This window comes from Chanodichthys erythropterus, chromosome 22 (genome assembly GCF_024489055.1).
Source record: "Chanodichthys erythropterus isolate Z2021 chromosome 22, ASM2448905v1, whole genome shotgun sequence".
NCBI lineage: Eukaryota > Metazoa > Chordata > Actinopteri > Cypriniformes > Xenocyprididae > Chanodichthys > Chanodichthys erythropterus.
Genome location: NC_090242.1, coordinates 3,739,695 through 3,758,944, shown reverse-complemented (window position 1 = coordinate 3,758,944; position 19,250 = coordinate 3,739,695). Strand labels below are relative to the sequence as shown.

General features: G+C 36.8%; 2 protein-coding genes across 7 annotated transcripts in view; both read right to left on the bottom strand.

Annotated features, from left to right (window-relative positions):
• Window positions 1–12,437, bottom strand: part of ebf1b (EBF transcription factor 1b) — a 183,848-nt gene extending 171,411 nt beyond the window's left edge. For 5 of the 6 annotated variants that reach the window (XM_067375546.1, XM_067375547.1, XM_067375549.1 and 2 more), the window contains exons 1-4: window positions 11,879–12,435; window positions 11,247–11,403; window positions 10,467–10,530; window positions 9,183–9,238 (exon numbers count right to left, since the gene is read on the bottom strand). In XM_067375546.1, coding sequence (XP_067231647.1) covers window positions 9,183–9,238; window positions 10,467–10,530; window positions 11,247–11,403; window positions 11,879–12,012 — 411 coding nt within the window. In that variant the 5' untranslated portion in view covers window positions 12,013–12,435. Of the gene's footprint in view, window positions 1–9,182; window positions 9,239–10,466; window positions 10,531–11,246; window positions 11,404–11,878 lie in introns of all 6 variants that reach the window. The other variant, XR_010893562.1, reaches the window with a different exon arrangement.
• Window positions 12,438–15,913: 3,476 nt separating this feature from the next.
• The window catches only part of rnf145b (ring finger protein 145b), a 31,043-nt gene continuing 27,706 nt past the window's right edge, over window positions 15,914–19,250 (bottom strand). Inside the window, exon 11 of the mRNA XM_067376996.1 lies at window positions 15,914–18,876. Coding sequence (XP_067233097.1) covers window positions 18,442–18,876 — 435 coding nt within the window. The 3' untranslated portion in view covers window positions 15,914–18,441. The remainder of the gene's footprint in view (window positions 18,877–19,250) is intronic.

The following is a 19,250-nucleotide window of genomic DNA, read 5'->3' as shown; positions in this document are numbered from 1 at the left end:
GTGAACTATTGAAATTTCAAAACACTTATGACATAATGAAGCCTCGTTTACTGAAATCATATGATTTTGGCTCTTCGAAGTTCGAACAAAAGATTTGTAAAGCTTCGAAGCTTTATGAATCCGTGTATTGAAATCTTCCATCACTAGATATTGTTGAATAAAGTCGTTATTTTGTTTTTGTGCACAAAAAGTATTATCATCACTTCATAACATTAAGGTTGAACCACTGTAGTCACATGAACTGTTTTAAATATGTTTTTAGTAGCTTTCTGGGCATTGACAAAGGAAATGATCTTGCTGTCAATGCAGGCCTCACTGAATCATAGGATTTTATCAAAAAGCATCTTAATTTGTGTTCTGAAGATGAACAAAGGTCTTACAGGTGTGGAACAACATGAGTGTGAGCAATTGACGACTAAGCACAATCTCCAAACATAGTAGTTTTGTTACATTTTGTTGGTTCTTTTTTTCTTTTTGCTTAAATAGTCGTTTAAAAAATTGCTTAAATATTTGTGACTTGACATCCACAGTTGATGTCAACTGATCTCTCTTCAATTCACTCACTCATGATTTTCTTTCATTTTTTGAATCTCTCACTCATGGGTAAAAATGTGAAGTGCCTATGCGCTCACTGGCAAACTACCTACGCTAGCATATGATGTGCCAAACCATCAGTGGCGTGTGGCACAGGGGCGGTAGGGGGAGGCAGGAGGCTGGAGGAGGTGGGTGCGAGAGAGCAGTTGGGATGCCAGACTGGAGCACGGTGCACCATCTGGTACGGCCCCCCAATTTTCTCCCAAATTTTCTCGGCTTTGCTCTCACCCCTCCTTAACACAAAACACAGCGCTGCCAGGCTGGCAAAGCCTTGTGTGTCCTCCCTCCTCCCAGAGTTGAATGTTGGACATGGTATGCCATTCCGAACAGTGCCGCGTTTGACTACGCCAAGCGTGTCACCTTGCTAAGATTCTGGGATCTCGTTCGAAGGCATACCGACTGGCAGCAAATCTGTCCCGTTACGCGCAGTCATTACTCTCTGCCATGTAACGGAGGTGTAATTCAGCAAGCCTGTCCAGCATCAAAAAAGTTTGTCACATTGACCTTAACTGGAAAAAAGCACTGAAGCAAAGTTATATCTACCAAGAAAAGGGTAATTTGACAGAAGAAATATCCAGAGACAGACGATACATTGGCTCATTGTTTGATGTCTTTCAGATGTACTTTACATTATACAAAGGCACTGAGAGCGATATTGTTACAGCCAGTGCTGGATTTGGCAAGCTCGGAGCATTTGTTCAGATGGTTTTCTTTCACTTTGAGGGAATAGGGGCCAAGGTCTTCTAGAAGTACACAGCATGCATCACTGTCTGCCAGTCCAAAGACCTGCTTCATATTTCTATCTATAAACACCAAATCTATCTTAGCCCATTCCGGCCGAGGTGTGCTTAGGAACAGCGGTATTCTTCCACTTGCCTTAAAAGAATAGTTCACTTTAAAATGAAAATTACCCCACACTTTACTTATGTACACCTAGGATGGCTTAAGGATGACTTTCTTCTTTCTGGTGAACACAATCGGAGTTATATTAATAAATATCCTGACGCATCTGAGCTTTATAATGGCAGTGAACGGGACCAGCAAGTATGAAGCTTAAAAAAGTGCATCTATCCACAAGGCACTGGGAGGTTAGTAAAGGCCTTCTGAAGCAAATCGATACATTTGTGTAAGAAAAATATCCATGTTTAACAAGTTATGAAGTAAAATATCTAGCTTCCACCAGACCGCCTTCCGTATTCAATTTATGTTGCGTCAGTTAAGCTTTTTCGTAAGTTGAATACGGAAGGCGTAGGACATAGCGTAAGCTTTTTGACTTGCGAGAGGCATTACACTTTATTCTTCAGTTGAAAATGGAAGGCAGTCTGGCGGAAGCTAGATATTTTACTTTATAATTTGTTAAATATGGATTTTTTTTTTTACGCAAACGCATCACTTCGCTTCAGAAGGCCTTGTGGATGTTTTGCTGTGGATGGAAATAAAATGTTTTATAAATATGGGGGATGATGAACAAACCCTTCAGTAAAAAAAACTTCAGAATATAGACAGGGATAAAACTTGAAGAGCTACTGAAGTGGAGATTTCAGACTTAGTGCAGGAGAAAAAAACAATTTTGGGGAAACACCCTTCAAAAATATGTAGTCTAACTGAAATCCATAGATGCAAATAGATAAAGTGTAATAAAACAAACACTAAAATGTGTATTTTTCTTTACACTATTCTTAAAGAAGACATACAGTAGTGGAAGCAAAATAGTCCGAAATCTCATAGTTGACCAGTGCTGAAAAAACAATGGCTTTGCCTGAAGTGTCAAATTCCTCTAGTCATATAAATGGAAATGACTCATATAAAGAATAAATAGCCTTTGTATATTTTGTTTGTATCAAGAGTTCTTAAAAAGGAAATTTTAGGTTACAGACTCTTAAAGTGTGCCATCTTGATAACTTTAAAACGCCTCGGCTGCTTTTATTAAGATCAAAGAACAGGAAGTGCTGTGATAAAAGCAGGAAATAGTTTCTTTTTGATTTACAAGGAACACTGAATGTGCAAAGGTGCCGCGTTAAAAATTACCCTATGTTAATATTACAAGCGTGATATTTAGGGCATTTTTAACTGCTTGCCAAAGTGCGAGAAGGGCACATTAATAAGCATACAACGTTCACATGCCTTGTAATACATATTTCATCTCGCCAAGCACACTTTTCATATTTCATCCAGCGTTTTCCTCAACGGCTTTGATGTGACGCCTGAAATCGAAGGCAAGTAAACAAGACGCTATAAATACATGGAAACCTACTTCCTACACAGTTGGCATCATCTGTTAGCATGCCATTAAGAACACGGCTGCCTTTTTTTCCCAGGCCACTGTGCTACCTTTAAAGAGGTGCTGTCTTGGCAGTGATTTCACTCTTTGTTCTCCCACACACACAGAAGCGTTCACATTCACGAATAAGTATCTCACCCCACCCCTGATCAGCTGTTCAGACATAAAGCCTGAGAAACAAGAGAAGAGGAAGATAGAGCAAGTGTTGGGCAGAGAGACAGACAGGATAATAGTCTAAGGGTTTCTAGAGACAGCTAACAGACATCTGAGACACTTGTAGACAGTGCAAGAGTTTGAGCGGGAGACGAGGGAATAAAACAAGGCCGGAAAGAAGAGAGCTGGAGAGTAGATGGGTTAAAAGAGTTATAAAAAAAGAGTAAGGACTGAACAAGCAAAAGCTACACTCTTAAAAAGAAAGGCTCGTCATTGGCTTTAATGGTTCCATTAAGAACATTTAATATCCATGGAACCATTCCATGGCACCAAAGGTTCTTTAGATTATTAAAACGTTGTTCACACTAAGAAAAAAACTGACATATTATGCCCCTTTTACAAGATGTAATATAAGTCTCTGGTGTCCCCAGAATGTGTCTGTGAAGTTTCAGCTCAAACTCCCCCACAGATCATTTATTATAGCTTGTCAAATTTGCCCCTATCTGGGTGTGAGCAAAAACACGCCGTTTTTGTGTGTGTCCCTTTAAATGCAAATGAGCTGCTGCTCCCGGCCCCCTTTCCAGAAGACGGTTTAATAGCTTATGCTTCGGTTGCTCAACAACAACAAAGCTGGAGAATCTCACGCAGCCAAAATGAGGATTGTCATTAATGGTGTTCAGCCTTATATAGAGTCGGACACTGATTGAGAGACTCAGGAAGAAGTTACAACTTTTAGAATGAAACTGGCCGTTTCTGAATAGTTAGTGGATAAATTTATGTAGCTGCTGTGGAGTGGATTAAACTCATCCACTAGCATGTGCCATCATGTTAATCATTTGTGCAAATCCAACATTAAATTGACCCTCGTTTGTGAAGCAGTCTGGCGTAAAATGACAGCATGGTAACAACACTCTACTACAACAACTCTTCCTCTTCTCTAAAGCTGCCCAACATGGCCTCACCCCCTTTGTTGCGTGTTCTTGGGGGCGTGGTTTATGTAAATTTAGGGTTAGTGATGTCACTAACCCAGGAAGAAGCTCGTTTTAGTCCCTATCAGCCGTTTGTTGTAGTCCTTAAACAGCGAATTCTGTAAAAGAAAATATCTCCCTTGGCATTTAACTTTGAGTTTTGTAACTTTGCAGATGTTGTTTATACTCAGACAGCAACATTACACACTAACTAAAGATAAAAAAGTGAAATCATAATCAAGATCTTTAAGATCTGTTCACTGAAAGGTTCTTTGGGGAACCCAAATAATTCTTCTATAGCATCACTACAAAAAAAAAAAAAAAAAAAAACCCTTAAAAGAAATCATAAGTTCACATGCTTTTGGAGGGCGGAGTTTTGGAAAGAGGCCGTGGCTTAATTCAGTGGCTAAGTTTAGCTCAAGCTCAAGTTAGCTCAAGCAAAACAGCTACATCTCTTACGGCATCTTAAAAACATAAACAATCCAGGAGGTAATGAGAGAGGAAAAGGAAATGTAGGATAGATGAGGGAAGAACGTGGGAGGTCTGCTGATGTTGTCTCAGCAAGACATGTTGGTGCTGAAGCTGCTGATCACAGATTTAACTGTCAAAGTACACACCTAAGAAACCCACATGTCCCTGATTCTCACTTTTACATCCCATTATAAGTTACAAACCCAGTATAATGGTGTGATTTTTTTTCCTAAACCAGTTGCAAGGTGCGAACCCCGTCCTACAGCCGAAACTACAAGATTTAATTGATCACGTCAGAGCTGACTGCCTACACAACACTGAAACAAATTCTAACCCCTACCTACACCCTAAAATTAACCTCAGTGTAGTGTTGGTAGCATATCCTGATAGAAAGCATTACTGTTTGTCATGATCTGAACCATCTGTGGCTTAAAAAAAAAACAAAAAAACAAAAAACAAAACCTGACTACAGAATTACTCAACATGTGAGATTCAGAGCATGTATGCTAACCGCTAGGCTACTGCTACAACAACAGATGCAGTAAATTAGCACTAGTTTGAAATGTATAACACTGAGATGTTTACCATATCTGCTGTATCTAATAATTTGACTGTGACAGTAACTACCGAAATAACAAGCGTCTTCATGCGACTGTTGAGCAGTTGCAACAGTAAATCAGTCTCGCCGCCACAGAATAATAAGCTCTGTAACCGCTCTGAGAGCACTAACAGCAAATCTGGACACTAATTACAGTCCATGCTAAAGCTGTTTTAGCTGTTTTTGCCACCGTAACATAAACAGAGTGGTCGCCTGTAAGTGTTTTAGTGTTGCACAACACTTTAGCAGCCTCTGTGATTAGCATTTGTTCCCACAGTCACTTAGAAAGTAATAGTCTTGCTAACAAATTTGAATCAAGCTGCAATCACATTTTCGCAGGCAGCAATTACCCCAAGCAGATTTCTCAACATGCGGATTCACCATGTTGACCTGACTTCTGTGTGAGGTATTGACATTAGACAATGGAGATTTTTTGCCTGCAAAACTCACTGTAAAAATTAATACACTCTATCTACTCAATACAATTTTGGCAACAGATTACAAGCAATATTATTAATTAAATTCAGAATATTAAAATTGAGTTAGAATTAATCAAGTTAGTTCCTTGAAAGTCAACCATTTAAAATATGTAAAGTTAGCAAACAACATTACAAAAAAACACAAACTGACATAAAAAGCAAAGTCAAACTCGCCAACTCAGTGAAACACTGATCACCGTTGTGGTGACCAAACATGTTCAATAAAATCTAAACCTCTGTTATTTTTTGTGTTTCTCTTTCCTTCAGTGATTCTGCTTGTTATCATCAGGTGTCTTCAATGTTGGCAATAAAAAATAAAGAGTTCTTAGACATCTGTATGTTATTCAGATATTACATTTTACTTAAAGTTTACTCGTTTTTAATGTTTGACATTTAAGGAATTAATTTGGATTTGGATCATTGAATTTATTAATATTGCTTGTAATCTGATGTCAATTTTTTGGGGGTAGATATAGCGTATAACTTTTTACAGTGTTCACAACCTAATAACTCACATCTCATGGTCGCTGCTGATCGATTAAAAACGGCTGATGGGGATATATACTAGAACATCATAAAAAATGACTCTGTCTGTAACCCATCTGCACTCCCTTCTCAAGAGTGCATACTCTTCAAACTGAAAGCTTGTTTTTTAGCCCGAGCCACAACATGGGCCGAGACACCTGTAGCTGTCCTGTGGTCAGCCAGTATCCAGGTCTCATTTCACCGTCTCAACAGGTCTGACTGCCCCTGAGCGAAACCACATCTGATCCCGAGCTTTCCCTTGCTCTCATTCAGCTGAGGAAATCAAAGACACAAGCCGACCTAGCTGTGCACGTGGTAAATATATCACTCACAATGGTGTTTTTTGAGCTGTTATAAGCTAACTAGCTGTTTTATTGTTGCACGTTTGCAGCAGAGAATGAGATTTGATATCCTCCGACTGCCGTTACACATGTTCCCCAATCTTTAAGTGTAGTTCTAAGCGGATCCCTTTAGTGAGTGATTTAACCATAGGTTGTCTTCACATCTGAAAGTTTCTCGCACACAATAGAGCAGCAAAAGGGGATCGCAATCTCATTCCTTGTGACTTCTATTACACGTGTTGTAATACCTGCACAAAAATAATGAATACAAGTGCTAAATATATTCCAAGAAGACTGACATGAAAACTGCCGGCAAACAACTACAAAAGATTTGTGAGGGGGAAGCCGAGGCGTCTGGGTGATTATTTTTTAACTTGACACTGATAAACAGCGCTCTAGCGACACTTCGTTCAAAAGTGCCATGTCCTCCCACGAAGTGCAGCAAAGCAGATAGTTAGGAAACAACAGCTCTTCTACCTACTGCCAGACTAGCGCTGTCAAAGTAGCAGCTACTGGGGTTTAATGCGCTTTGATGTTCCCCACAACGCAACTTAGGCGGGAGGGAGAGGGAGCTGCCGCCCGCAGGTAAGTTAGCGGCCGTTAGCGAAGTGTAAAGAGCCTAGCGTGGAGCCTTTCTCGGCTTGCAGCAGGCGGCTAATAAACAGGGATATGTTTAATAGAAGCTCTTTGACAAAAGCTAATTGCTAATTCCCATGACACGCTACATTACGGCTGATCCAGGGTCAGCATTTTGGTTCTCTTGTTTATAAAGCATCCAGACACTAGCTCAGGGCCACACATGTCTTTGGTGACAGATAAAATCAAACAGGAAACAGGAAACAGGCAACACTAATAATGTAGATCTGCCATACTGCGCATACTAGAAATGAAACAACCAGGAGTTCAGAAGGAGGCAGCCGAGCATGACATCTGAAACACACCAACGGGCAACACAAACATGTAAACGAAGAGGCTATGAGAAATGGATATGTACTCAGATAACAGGGAACGTTCTCAGAACTTTGGCTAATGTTATGACAAGGTTCTCTCAAAGTTGTGAAATGTTAACAGAACGTTTGTTCATAGTTATCTGGTTTTCTCAAAACGTTAGCACAAAAAAAAAAAAAAAAATGACTGACTCAAATAAGTACTGACTAATACTACTTAACTACATGCAAGCTATTTACTTTAGAGTTACGGTTAGGGTTTGATTTAGGGTTAGTTACTTGTAATTGTGCATAATTTGCTGTTATTAATTTAGTAAGTATATGGAGAAAAAGGTAACCGTGTCACCTTAAAATAAAGTGTTACCAAACATTTATAAATCGTTCATGGGATGTTTTTTGGTAACACTTTATTTTATAGTGTTACATATGTTACATGTAGTTACTGTAGTAATAATTATAAATTATGCATGATTACAGGCAACTAACCCTAAGTCAACCCCTATTCTTAACCCTAACCCTATAGTAAGTACATGTACTTAATGATTATTACTCAGTGTGACACTTTATTTTAAGGTGTCTTAGTTACACTGTAATTATACATTTAAGTACTGAGTAATATTACATACACTTACTATAGGCTTAGTAATTGGGTTTTGTTTGTTTTAGGGTTAGATACATGTAACTGTGCGTAATTTATAATTATTACTAACTACATGTAACATGTAACTGGCTCTAAAATAAAGTATTACCTGTTTTTTTTTTTTTTTTCTGAAACATTTTAGTTGGATGTTAGTCTGACATTTTTTACAAATGTTACGACTTGTTTCAGAATGTTTAGAGAACATTTAAAAGTAACGTTCCCACAATGTTCGCAAAATAATAAATGAATAAAAATGTAGTGTTCCTTTAATGTCCGTATTACCAAGAAAAAGGTTTTAAACCATTTAAAAAAAAGAATATTTAGAAATAACAGTGTTACATTATTTTACAGTGTCATTGTTATATGTTACATTAGTAATAACTACAAATTATGCATAATTACATGCAACTAACCCTAAAACAAACCCTAAACCTAACCCTATAGTAAGTACATGTAGCTACTTAATATTACTCAGTACTTAAATGTATAATTACAGTATAACAAAGACACCTTAAAATAAAGTGTAACTGAAATAACCTTTTCATAACTCTAGAAAAATGGGTTACACTTAATTTTAAGGTATCTGTGTTACAATGCAATGATTTAAGTACTGAGTAATAATAATGAACTACATGTACATACTTTAGGTTTAGGATTAGAGTTTGGTTTGGGGTTAGTCACATGTAATTATGCATAATTTATAGTAATTACAACAGTAACTACATGTAACGTGTAACACGGACATTGTAAAATAAAGTGTTACCTGAAATCATTTTTAGCGCATATGTTTGTTAGCTGGGCAAGTGTACTTGTTAGTGTACTTTTCTTTTTCTTTTTTTTTTTGAATGTAGTGTTGAAAATGGAAAACAAGGGGGCTGCAAACTGACAAGAAAAATCCGAAAAGAAAATAAGGCTCCCCTAAAAATACACACTAAGCCTCACAGTTAAACACCAAACAAACTTCCAACTGAAAAACAAGTCCAAAAGAGGCCACATGATGCTGTTCTCACTTGGCATGTAAAAATGTGACACTGCCCTTGGGAGATGCACATGCACGTATACACTACACTGTGAGATTCATCTGTGCGGGGCACAACAGTTCGACCTTTAGCATGTCCTGACGCCCCAACATGTATGAATTAGCCTTTGGTGACATGCGCAGATGGTGGTGTACGGGACCCTTACCTGTTTAGTCATGGAGTCAATTAGTCTTACATAAAAATCCTGCTCCGTTCTGATGCCTGGAACACACAGAAACTTGACATCAGCATGTGCTTGTCGTTACGTTTTCCAAAAACACATTCATTATTATTCATTATCTAAATCGAACTGCACCACACTGTAAAAAATTATTTTCATGATTTGTAAATAGAACATTTTTTTTTCTTTTGTCAAATCAACTTAGATAATTAATGTGGTTCAGATAACATAATATTCGAATTTCTGTTGATTAAACCAATCGCCTTCATTGTATTAACTTAAAATTTTAAGCAGGTAACTTACTTTTTTAAGTTAAACCAGCAATTCGTTTTTATAGTGCACATATAATGAAACAACACAATAATATTTTGGTAGCTTCTAATATTACCATAAATTAGCAACACATAAAACCAATGTCCTTTTAATGCCGTGTTTTGAAAACAAAGTATGTGATATGCAAATGATATGTTAATGAACTAAGCAACATTTATTTTTATTTTTTTATAGTACAGAGGACATTTTGTGATGGAAAAATTATAGCCTTATTATAACTATTATAACACTGAACACACCTGCCCATGCCATACATGTTGATTAATAGTTTATTTATTTAAAATTTAATTAAATTGTATGGCAATTTATACTAATTTAAATTAGTATTTAAAAACACACAATGCATGATTATGCAATTTTAAAAATGAATACATTATAATTCATTTAAACTCTAAATTGTGCCAAAGTCACAGCTTGCCAATGCTTTTCAACCGATTAATAAAATCCAAACTCTAAAATGACTGTGATGAAGCAAAGATGATATAGTGGCAGAACTAACAGCTGGTTTATTTAGAAACTGACCAGATGACAAATGATAGACAGGCTGTCAGATTACACACTAATGAACACGATCATTCGAAGAAAAACACATTAACAATTAATATCGCGTGGTTGGAAATAGGCTTCTAATTGATTTAAACCTGGAATGAATTAATAATGCTTTAAAATAAACCTGATTCATTGTGAAGAGTCGTGCTTTGCTTTGAAGAAAGTAAATGAGAATTAGTTCATGTTGAGGAGTCAATCACTGATTGCGTTTAATTGTTCAGACAGAAACAGTCTCGATCGAGTGAATCATTGATTTAAATCATTGCCAATCTTCGTCAACTCGAGATCGCTAATGACAGCACCTGTACTCTTGCTATTTTAGTGCAAATCGCGATCAATGAAAGTGCGCAAACTCAAGCCTCGTGCGCGAATATGAGCAGGTCTTACCGTTGCTGTAGAGAAGTTGCAGTCTGTAATGTATGCCATTGTTTGTCTTTTCTCCTGTAGTCTCCTGGGCATGAAAATAATATTACAACAGGTCTCAAAATAATACACTACATAGTAATGCGAGGAATGTTAGTGCGCTTACCAAATTCAATTGTTTGGGCTCAACAAAATCTATTTTAAAGTTAGAATCTTAGCGTATAGGCTGCAAACTGAATTGTCTCATATAATACATTTTATTTAATGTGCTATGTCAAATTAATTTATTCTTAGCTGAAGTCTTTTTATGTTATATTACTAAGTAGGCTATTAAGTTATAGGATATTACATTATACAATATTTTTATTATGCACGTGCATATGCATAAGATACATTTTATAAATAGGTCAATTTAGTTCTGCTAAAAGGATTTCAAAGGCTGTAAAAAATAATACAGGTTATTGAATAGTTTTTGATTGCATTCAAAATGTAGACACGAATTTTACTAAGAAATGCATTTAAACATTAATCTTATTTTTTTTAGCATTGATCATAGCCTACAATTTAAATAACGCTGCTTTAATCCTGTTAATACTGCTGTCACAAATATAGCCTACTTATAATATTTAATCACACAATTCGATATTTATAATAATTAATCACAATTATTCCAATATTTTTCATATGTGCATGAGTTTGCTGTTTACTTTCCTACAAAATCAAACATATAAAGGCTCGTGTTTAGCGCTCCGCTGACATCGTGGTGCTGAAAATCACTTTTTCAAGCTCGTTCAAGAAACTCACCTTCTCTTTTTCCACAAATCCGACAAAAGAGGTTCTCTCAATTTCCACCGGCTGTCCTTGTCGGTCATAAAGCGCTAAAACGAAGTGGAAGAAGTTGGATTTGCGAAGGTTGGAGGGCGGCTGTTTCTCGAAGTGCGCCCGGGCCAGACCCACTCCACTGCGGGGAAGACACGCAGAAAGGCCCGTGTTAAACATCCATCAGATATTAGTCGTGGATGTGTCATTGAAATAAAATCAGTGTGTAATTGTTAGTCCACCATTGATTGAGTTTTGAAGCGTTAAAAAAATACTTATACAATTATAGCTAGATGTGTAAGCCAAATCTTATTGTTGTTAATTAATATTAATCTATTAATATTACGCTAATATTATTATTATTCTTTTCTCCATCACGTTCAATCCAGCGGTCTTAAGACCTCCAGATGTGACAGCATGCAAAAGGAGGTGAGCTTTGGCAAAGTACCCAAACTTTGCATCCAAAGGAACTCATCAAAGCTCACTAAACGACAAAGCAAAGCGAATGAAAGGCTTAATCCTCCACAATCCGGATAGAGTTTCCCCAAACAAACGCCAGCGGCACGATCGGTCCACGCTCCGTGGGAGGTGAAGACGCAGCCCCGGGGGTCTCTTACCTCTGCGCGGCCGTGTTCGCATCCAGCACCCCGGCGCCTTGCATCCATGTTCGGACTGCGTTCATGCCGGCTCCGATGGGCTCCTCTTTCAAAATACTCCCACTCCTTTGGATGCTCTCCTGAATCCCAAACATGAAACCGGGATCTCTCGCACTCTCTTCCCGTTGGTAGTGTTCTCAGGTGCCCACCTCTCGTGCGTAAGAGAGAGAGAGAGAGAGAGAGAGAGAGAGAGAGAGAGAGAGAGGCAGCTCAGATGGGAAGGAGTTTGAAAACCAGGACAGATCCCGGTGTCACCCAGACGCAAAGTTGTGTGATGATATTGTTTCCTGCGAGCAGCTGGTGCGATCAAGCAGATCTCATATCAAATGTCATCATGACCTAACAACTTTTCTCCGCTTCTTCTTTTTTCGGATTTTTCTTTGTCAAGAAACAACAACAAAAAGTGGGTAAATCAAGAGTAGGCTGTATCCTTAGCCCTCTTGATCAAATAGAAGTGATTTGTGTCTCTTCCCAAAGGAATCAATCCTTCCTTTGACTATGAGAGGGAACTAAACACGAGCGCAGCCCCAAAGGCTTGAAGGAGGGACCGGGAGAGGCGGTCCAAAGGCAAACCAGTGTCAGATCCGCCCAACCAGAGCTGCCATCATCATCATCATCATCTCTCTCTCTTTCTCTCTCCTCCACCCACTCCATCAGTTTGTCAGATGGCATTACTAAAGCATTCAAAAGAAGCTGATTGGAGTTAGACGCAACAAACCTCGCGCAAAATGGTTCTGTATTGATCCATCTAGTTATCCTCTTGATGCTGTAATTGCCGGTTTGACAATAAAACAAGTAAAGGATTAACGCGTACCTGCTTGAGAGAGCTGATAATAATGACAGAGTGTGTGTCGCAGTTGAATAAGTGCGCGTGATGATCTACTAAAGGAGGAAAAGTGAAAAGTCTTCAGAAACCCATGAGATCCGGCACCATTAGAGAACAATAACGCCAGTTTATGGTTAATAAAGTGTCTAAAATATGTTCTCAAAACGTTAGAGGAACGTTTTGTGTTTGCGGGGAAGAAATGTACAGTGAAGTTCAGTTACAGTATCTGAGGTTCTCCAGATGTGTCTTAAGTGTGTTTACGCTGTCAAGTATAGCCTATAAAAACTTTCATATTAATTATGAAGCTATATTTGAAGTTTGAAGATTTTACAAATAGATAGCCTAGGTATTATTCAATAAAAATCAGTTCCTAAATTTTACAAAGTGTCCTTTAAAATAATGATTTTGCTTACTCATGACTTTTTTTTTTTTTTTTTTTTGGCATCTATTGTCCAAAAATGAGATGAGAGAAAACAGAAATGTCATATCATTAAGAAATGATATGACAGAAATAATATTCTGTGCACAGAAATAAAAGATGCGTTTTATGTAGTTGATACACGCGCGCGCATGAAGACGAAGCTGATTCATAGAAAATGCTTGATTACACAATATAAAACAAACATATACTAAATAGATTGCAATTGTACAAATATTATCTAATATTTTATATATTTTGGTTCGTAAAAACATAAAAAAAACTACATTTTGGACCGTTTCATCCTTACCATTGAAACAGGTGCACGGATATTTTGGTTGAATAATAATTTAGAATACAAAAAACGAAATTTCAAAAATTGTATTTAATGCACAGTATAGCCTATATGTTACAGTTGGTGAATAAACATTTAATTGCAGGGGAAATGTATGCGCGCGCGCGCACACACACACACACACACACGGCGCAAAGCATCACTCACTGTAACCATTTTATTTTTCCAAGCAGTGAAGCTGTGACTGACAGATCTGCAGCCGTGTGCTCTGGCCCCTGGGGCCACTATATTTTTAGTTTGTCCCTCATTCTCCCACGCTGCACACACTCATGCAACCTCCATAGGATGTTTAAAAAATATATATATCTGGAAAAGAGATTTAGCTACTTAATCATGATGTCAGTTTATACATATAGATAATTAGGCTAATAATAAATACAAACAATAACATTATTATTATTATCTAACAAATTATGTTAATTCAACAGGTAACTCTCTTCTCGAGGATATTAACTTTTAATAAAACCAGTAAGAATAAAATAAAATAAAATTATTAGGTGGAGTGTATATTTTTAATAATCCTGATTCCGAAATGTATGAAATTAAATAAAGAGCTTATGGCACTGTACTGTGTAAAAACAAGAATAACGTGCTGTTAACGCAATCATTCAGTGTTTTTAAATACTGAACATTTTAAAAAATGAACATTTCATGCCCATGATGTTTCTGTGTTGTTTTTAAATATGCATATTTATATTCCTTTTGCCCAAAGCATATGGAATTTATTTATTAATACTCTTTATCGAATTTATTGCCCAAATAATTTTAGTATAGCTTTATTGAATTGTTTTCCTTATATTCGATAAAGAACATATTGAAGCTCTCAGTTTGAAACGCGCCCATCGAAGCGCCATGTAAATCTATGAATATGATGCAGCAGCGCCATCGTGCGATCAAACTTAAGATCACACTAACATAACAGTTAAAAGGATAGTTCACCCAAAAATGAAAATTCTGTCATCATTTACTCACTCTCAAGTTGTTCCAAATCTGTATACATTGTTTTCTTCTGCTGAACACAAAAGAAGATATTTTGAAGAATGTCAGTAACCTAACAGTTGATGAACCCCATTTATTTCCATAGTATTTTTTTCCCCAATAGACGTCAGTGGGGTCCATCAATCGCTTGGTTACCGTAATTTTTTCAAAATATCTTCTTTTGAGTTCAGCAGAGGAAATAAATTCATACAGGTTTGGAACAATTTGATGGTGAGTAAATGATGACAGGTTTTTCCTTTTTGGCTGAACTGTCTCTTTAAATAGCTAAAAATCACTGAATGAAGGGCAAACAACAAGGTCTTTTAAACATTTACTAACAATAAGCAATACTTGTTTTAGTATTTATTACTCTTTGTTAAAGTTAGGTAATTGTCAGTTCATGTTAGCACAGGTCTATTAAAGGGTTAGTTCACCCAAAAATGAAAATAATGTCATTTATTACTCACCCGTAAGACCTTCGTTAATCTTTGGAACTCAAATGAAGATATTTCTGTTGAAATCTGATGGCTCCGTGAGGCCTTCATAGGGAGCAATGACATTTCCTCTCTCAGGATCCATTATTGTACTAAAAACATATTTAAATCAGTTCATGTGAGTACAGTGGTTCTACCTTAATATTATAAAGCGACGAGAATATTTTTGGAGCGCCAAAAAACAAAATAACGACTTATGTAGTGATGGCCGATTTCAAAACAATGCTTCATGAAGCTTCAGAGCGTTATGATTGATTCTTCTGTGTCGAATCATGATTCGGATCGCGTGTCAAATCGCCAAACTGCTGAAATCACGTGACTTTAGCGCTCCGAACCGCTGATTCGACACACTGATTCATTATGCTCTGAAGCTTCATGAAGCAGTGTTTTGAAATCGGCCATCACTAAATAAGGCGGGGTTTTTTTTGTGGTTTTTTTTTGTTTGTTTGTTTTTTTGGCGCACCAAAAATATTCTCGTCCCTTTAGTATATTAATATTGAACTACTGTACTCTCATGAACCGATTTAAATGTGTTTTTAGTAACTTTATGGATCTTGAGAGAGGAAATGTCAGGAAATGCAGGCCTCACTGAGCCATCGGATTTCAACAAAAACATCTCAATTTACGTTCCGAAGATGAATGAAGATCTTACAGGCGTGGAAAGGCATGAGGGTGAGTAATAAATGACAGAATTTTCATTTGTGGGTGAACTGACCCTTTAAATAATATAACAGATAGCCAACAACTTTTGATTTTAATAATGTAAGTAAATGTTCAATTTAATATTAACAAATATTAATACATGCCTTAAAATATATATTTTATTGTTAGCTCACGTTAATGAACTTAGTTACATTCAATGACATTTTAATTATACTGATACTGAAAAGAATTAGCTATTCATGAATAACTATTAATTCTTTGGTGGACCAGAAACAAACAACCCATAATGTGCATGTCTAACAACTGCTTATAACTGTAGTCCAAATAAATTAAGAATAGATAAACATATTATGAAATAAGAATGAGAAATTAACTCAATATTAACCATATCATGTATCAATATAAGGGTTCAACAGTGTAAATTTCTATATTAATAATCTGCTTTCTAGTATCAGTAGTTTGCTTCGCAATTGATTTAACATTTTATTTGCTGTACAAGTAATAACATGATTTGAAGGCAAATACAATTTGTCGATTCACACCAGATTATAAAGTCATAAATTATATTTTCTCAAACTAATTTAAAAAAAAAAAAAAAAACATTCAACTTCATTCTTTCTTCATTTCCATTTTATTTTCAAGAAAACTGTGCAAAAACTAGATTTTTCTTTTCGAATGTCATTTGTGTTAGCTCATACATCAGAGGTATTCATGCACACAAATCTGCCATTCTGAAACGCATCTCTTAAAGAACAGCGAGAAAACAATCTGTGTCCTCCGCATCAATCCCACTTTTGAGTGTTCACACGGTCCTCAGACACTTCATAATGTTCACTGCTGCTTTAACACTGTGCGGCATATCAAAAACATGATAAAAGAATATACAAGGGAATATATCTGCCCATATATGTACACATTTATATTGAGCTGTACTTCATCTGCTCCGAGAGCATTTGTTGCCCAACAAGACAAAATATTGATTATTCACTTTAAATGACATTAGTGCAAACATATAATATGGCATGACATCTCTGGCAAACAAAATTAAGAAAATAATGGCAAAACAAGTCTGAAGTGCTGCTGGTGTTACAAACAGCCAATATTAAGGTGAATCTCAAACATTTCAAGAATGTCTGTCACAAAACATGCAAGAAAAAAAAATAAAATTACTTACATATAATGATAGTACTGTATTATAAAAGGAAATTATAAAGGGGGGGACTTTATTCAAAAAATAGTTTTCTTTATTTTCGGGGACGTGAAACATGACCTGACCCTGTTTTGTGAGATTCACCCATTAACATTGTGGGTAAATGGGATGTCCTTAATGAGGAGAAAAGAAAAGAAAAGAAAAAAAAGTTTCATTTAATTGATTGTCTACTCACTAAATGTTCATTAAAACCAGAAAACAGGTTTAGTCTATACAGCCTGCAATAAGCTTTCCAAAATGCTCGCTTCCAAGAATCAAGCCAACTGCCAAACTGACAACTTAACGTTATCTGCACTGATGGTTTAACATTACTTGTGACACATGGTAAAGACAAAAATATGTATGAAAAAGCCGCCCGGCTTCGTACATCCCTTTAAAACTGGGGTAAATAACGATAGGCTCGCTGTGATAAATCACAAGATGAAGTGGCTCAATGGCACTTTAAATAACATTCCTCAGTTTGACTTCGCAGGGGTCTGGATTCAACAGTGGCTCATTTGGGGTGCGCTTCCAAAACACATTTATATACGCTCCCATTTCTAATAATCTAAACATGGCGTAAAATCACGAACCATCCGTTACCTCCATGGAGATGACATTCCTATTCCTGATGGACGCATACGGAAAACTACTCTACCCGTGAAAGACAAAACGCTGTAGTAACTCAATTTTATCGACGCAAACAAAATGTGTAGTTACTATGTTTTGCCTCTGTAGGGCAGTATTCTGAAATGTCTTTTGACCAGCAATAATGTGAATAGACCATAAAAAAGTAAGCAAATGCATCTGTGAGATGAGTGACCAGCCTAAAGTAACAGATTAATTCCAAAAATGAAAAGTCTGTCATCGTTTACTCACACATTTCAAATTCGTAAAACTTTCTTTTGTGGCACAAAAGTTTAGATGTTCAGATTTTCCATACATATATACATACACATTTATATACACACACACACACACACATTAAATGTATATATGTATTTATGTATTGAATGAAAGGTCAGTAAAGCTACATATATGAATATATGTGTGTGTGTGTGTGTGTATGTACACACACATACATACATATATGTATAATAAACATACATATATATGTAGCTTTACAGACCTTTCATTCTACGCGTGTTTGTATATATGCATGTATTGAATGAAAGCTCTCCCTCATATATATATATATATATATATAAAGAGAGAGATTTATATAGCTTTCATTCAATACAGTATAAATAGTATAAATTACATAACATTTTTCTACTTTCAGTAACAACTTAATATTGGTCTGTTCCCTACACAAAGTGATCATATTGCTTTAGGAGACTACTGCTTTAGGAGACTACTTCTTTGGAGATTGTTCCCTGTTCTTTATATGAGCAGCTAGAACAAACATCTAAATATCTCCTTTTGTGTTCCACTAAAAAAGGGTTTGGAACGTCATGAGTGTGAGTAAATGATGACAGAACTTTTATTTCGGGGCGAATTATCCCTTTAACCATCTACTAATGGAGTCCTCAACATTGGCAATATGCGTTGTCTGTGGCGACACCTAATACGATTTGAGCACTGTCATTTACTTATGAAGATTAATGGACATCTGATGTGCTGCATGAACCACCACTATCATCATCATTTTCATCATCTAAATCACCAGCAGGGCCTGTGCTGCCCTCTGCCACGACGTCACATTCTTTGGCCTGGGCTTTCGAGCTCCCCGATGGCGAGTCCATTTCAAGCTCTGGCTCGTCTGAGGTTTTCACGGGGGGAGCGTTTTCTGCTTGGGTGTCTTCCTCAGTGTCCAACTCAACCTGTGGTTCACTCTTCTCCTGCTCCACCTCTGCTGGGTTCTGATTGGCTGGTGGAGCGGCTTGGGTGACAGCAGCTGGAGAGCTAGTTGGCTGTAATTGGCTTTTGAGTTGCCCATGGCACAGAGGACATGTCTCTTGTACGTACAGCCACTTCTTTAAGCAGGTAGCATGGAAAAAGTGGCTGCAAGGTGTGATGACAGCAGACTTCATATCCTAGAAATGAGAAAACAATGTTTAAAACTAGCCAACCAAGATAAGAGAAATTATTGACAAATGAGGAAATGATTCAATGGATTCAGGTTCAAATGCTGGCCATGATTGTTCAAGAAACAATTCCAAACTACTCACGCTCAATATCAATACAGATTTCCATATATGATTCTGAATCACAATCTCACAATTCATTCAATTCTGACTCTGATTCATCTAGGTATATTTTAGTTTTTTTAATGTGGTTTAATTACATACAAAAGAAAACCTCTCTCAGCTAATGCTGTAAATCACACAGAGAACCCTCTAAATTGCTACGGAACAAAATACTACTTTTAACAACAAATGAAATATGTATCAAATTATAAACTGATGGA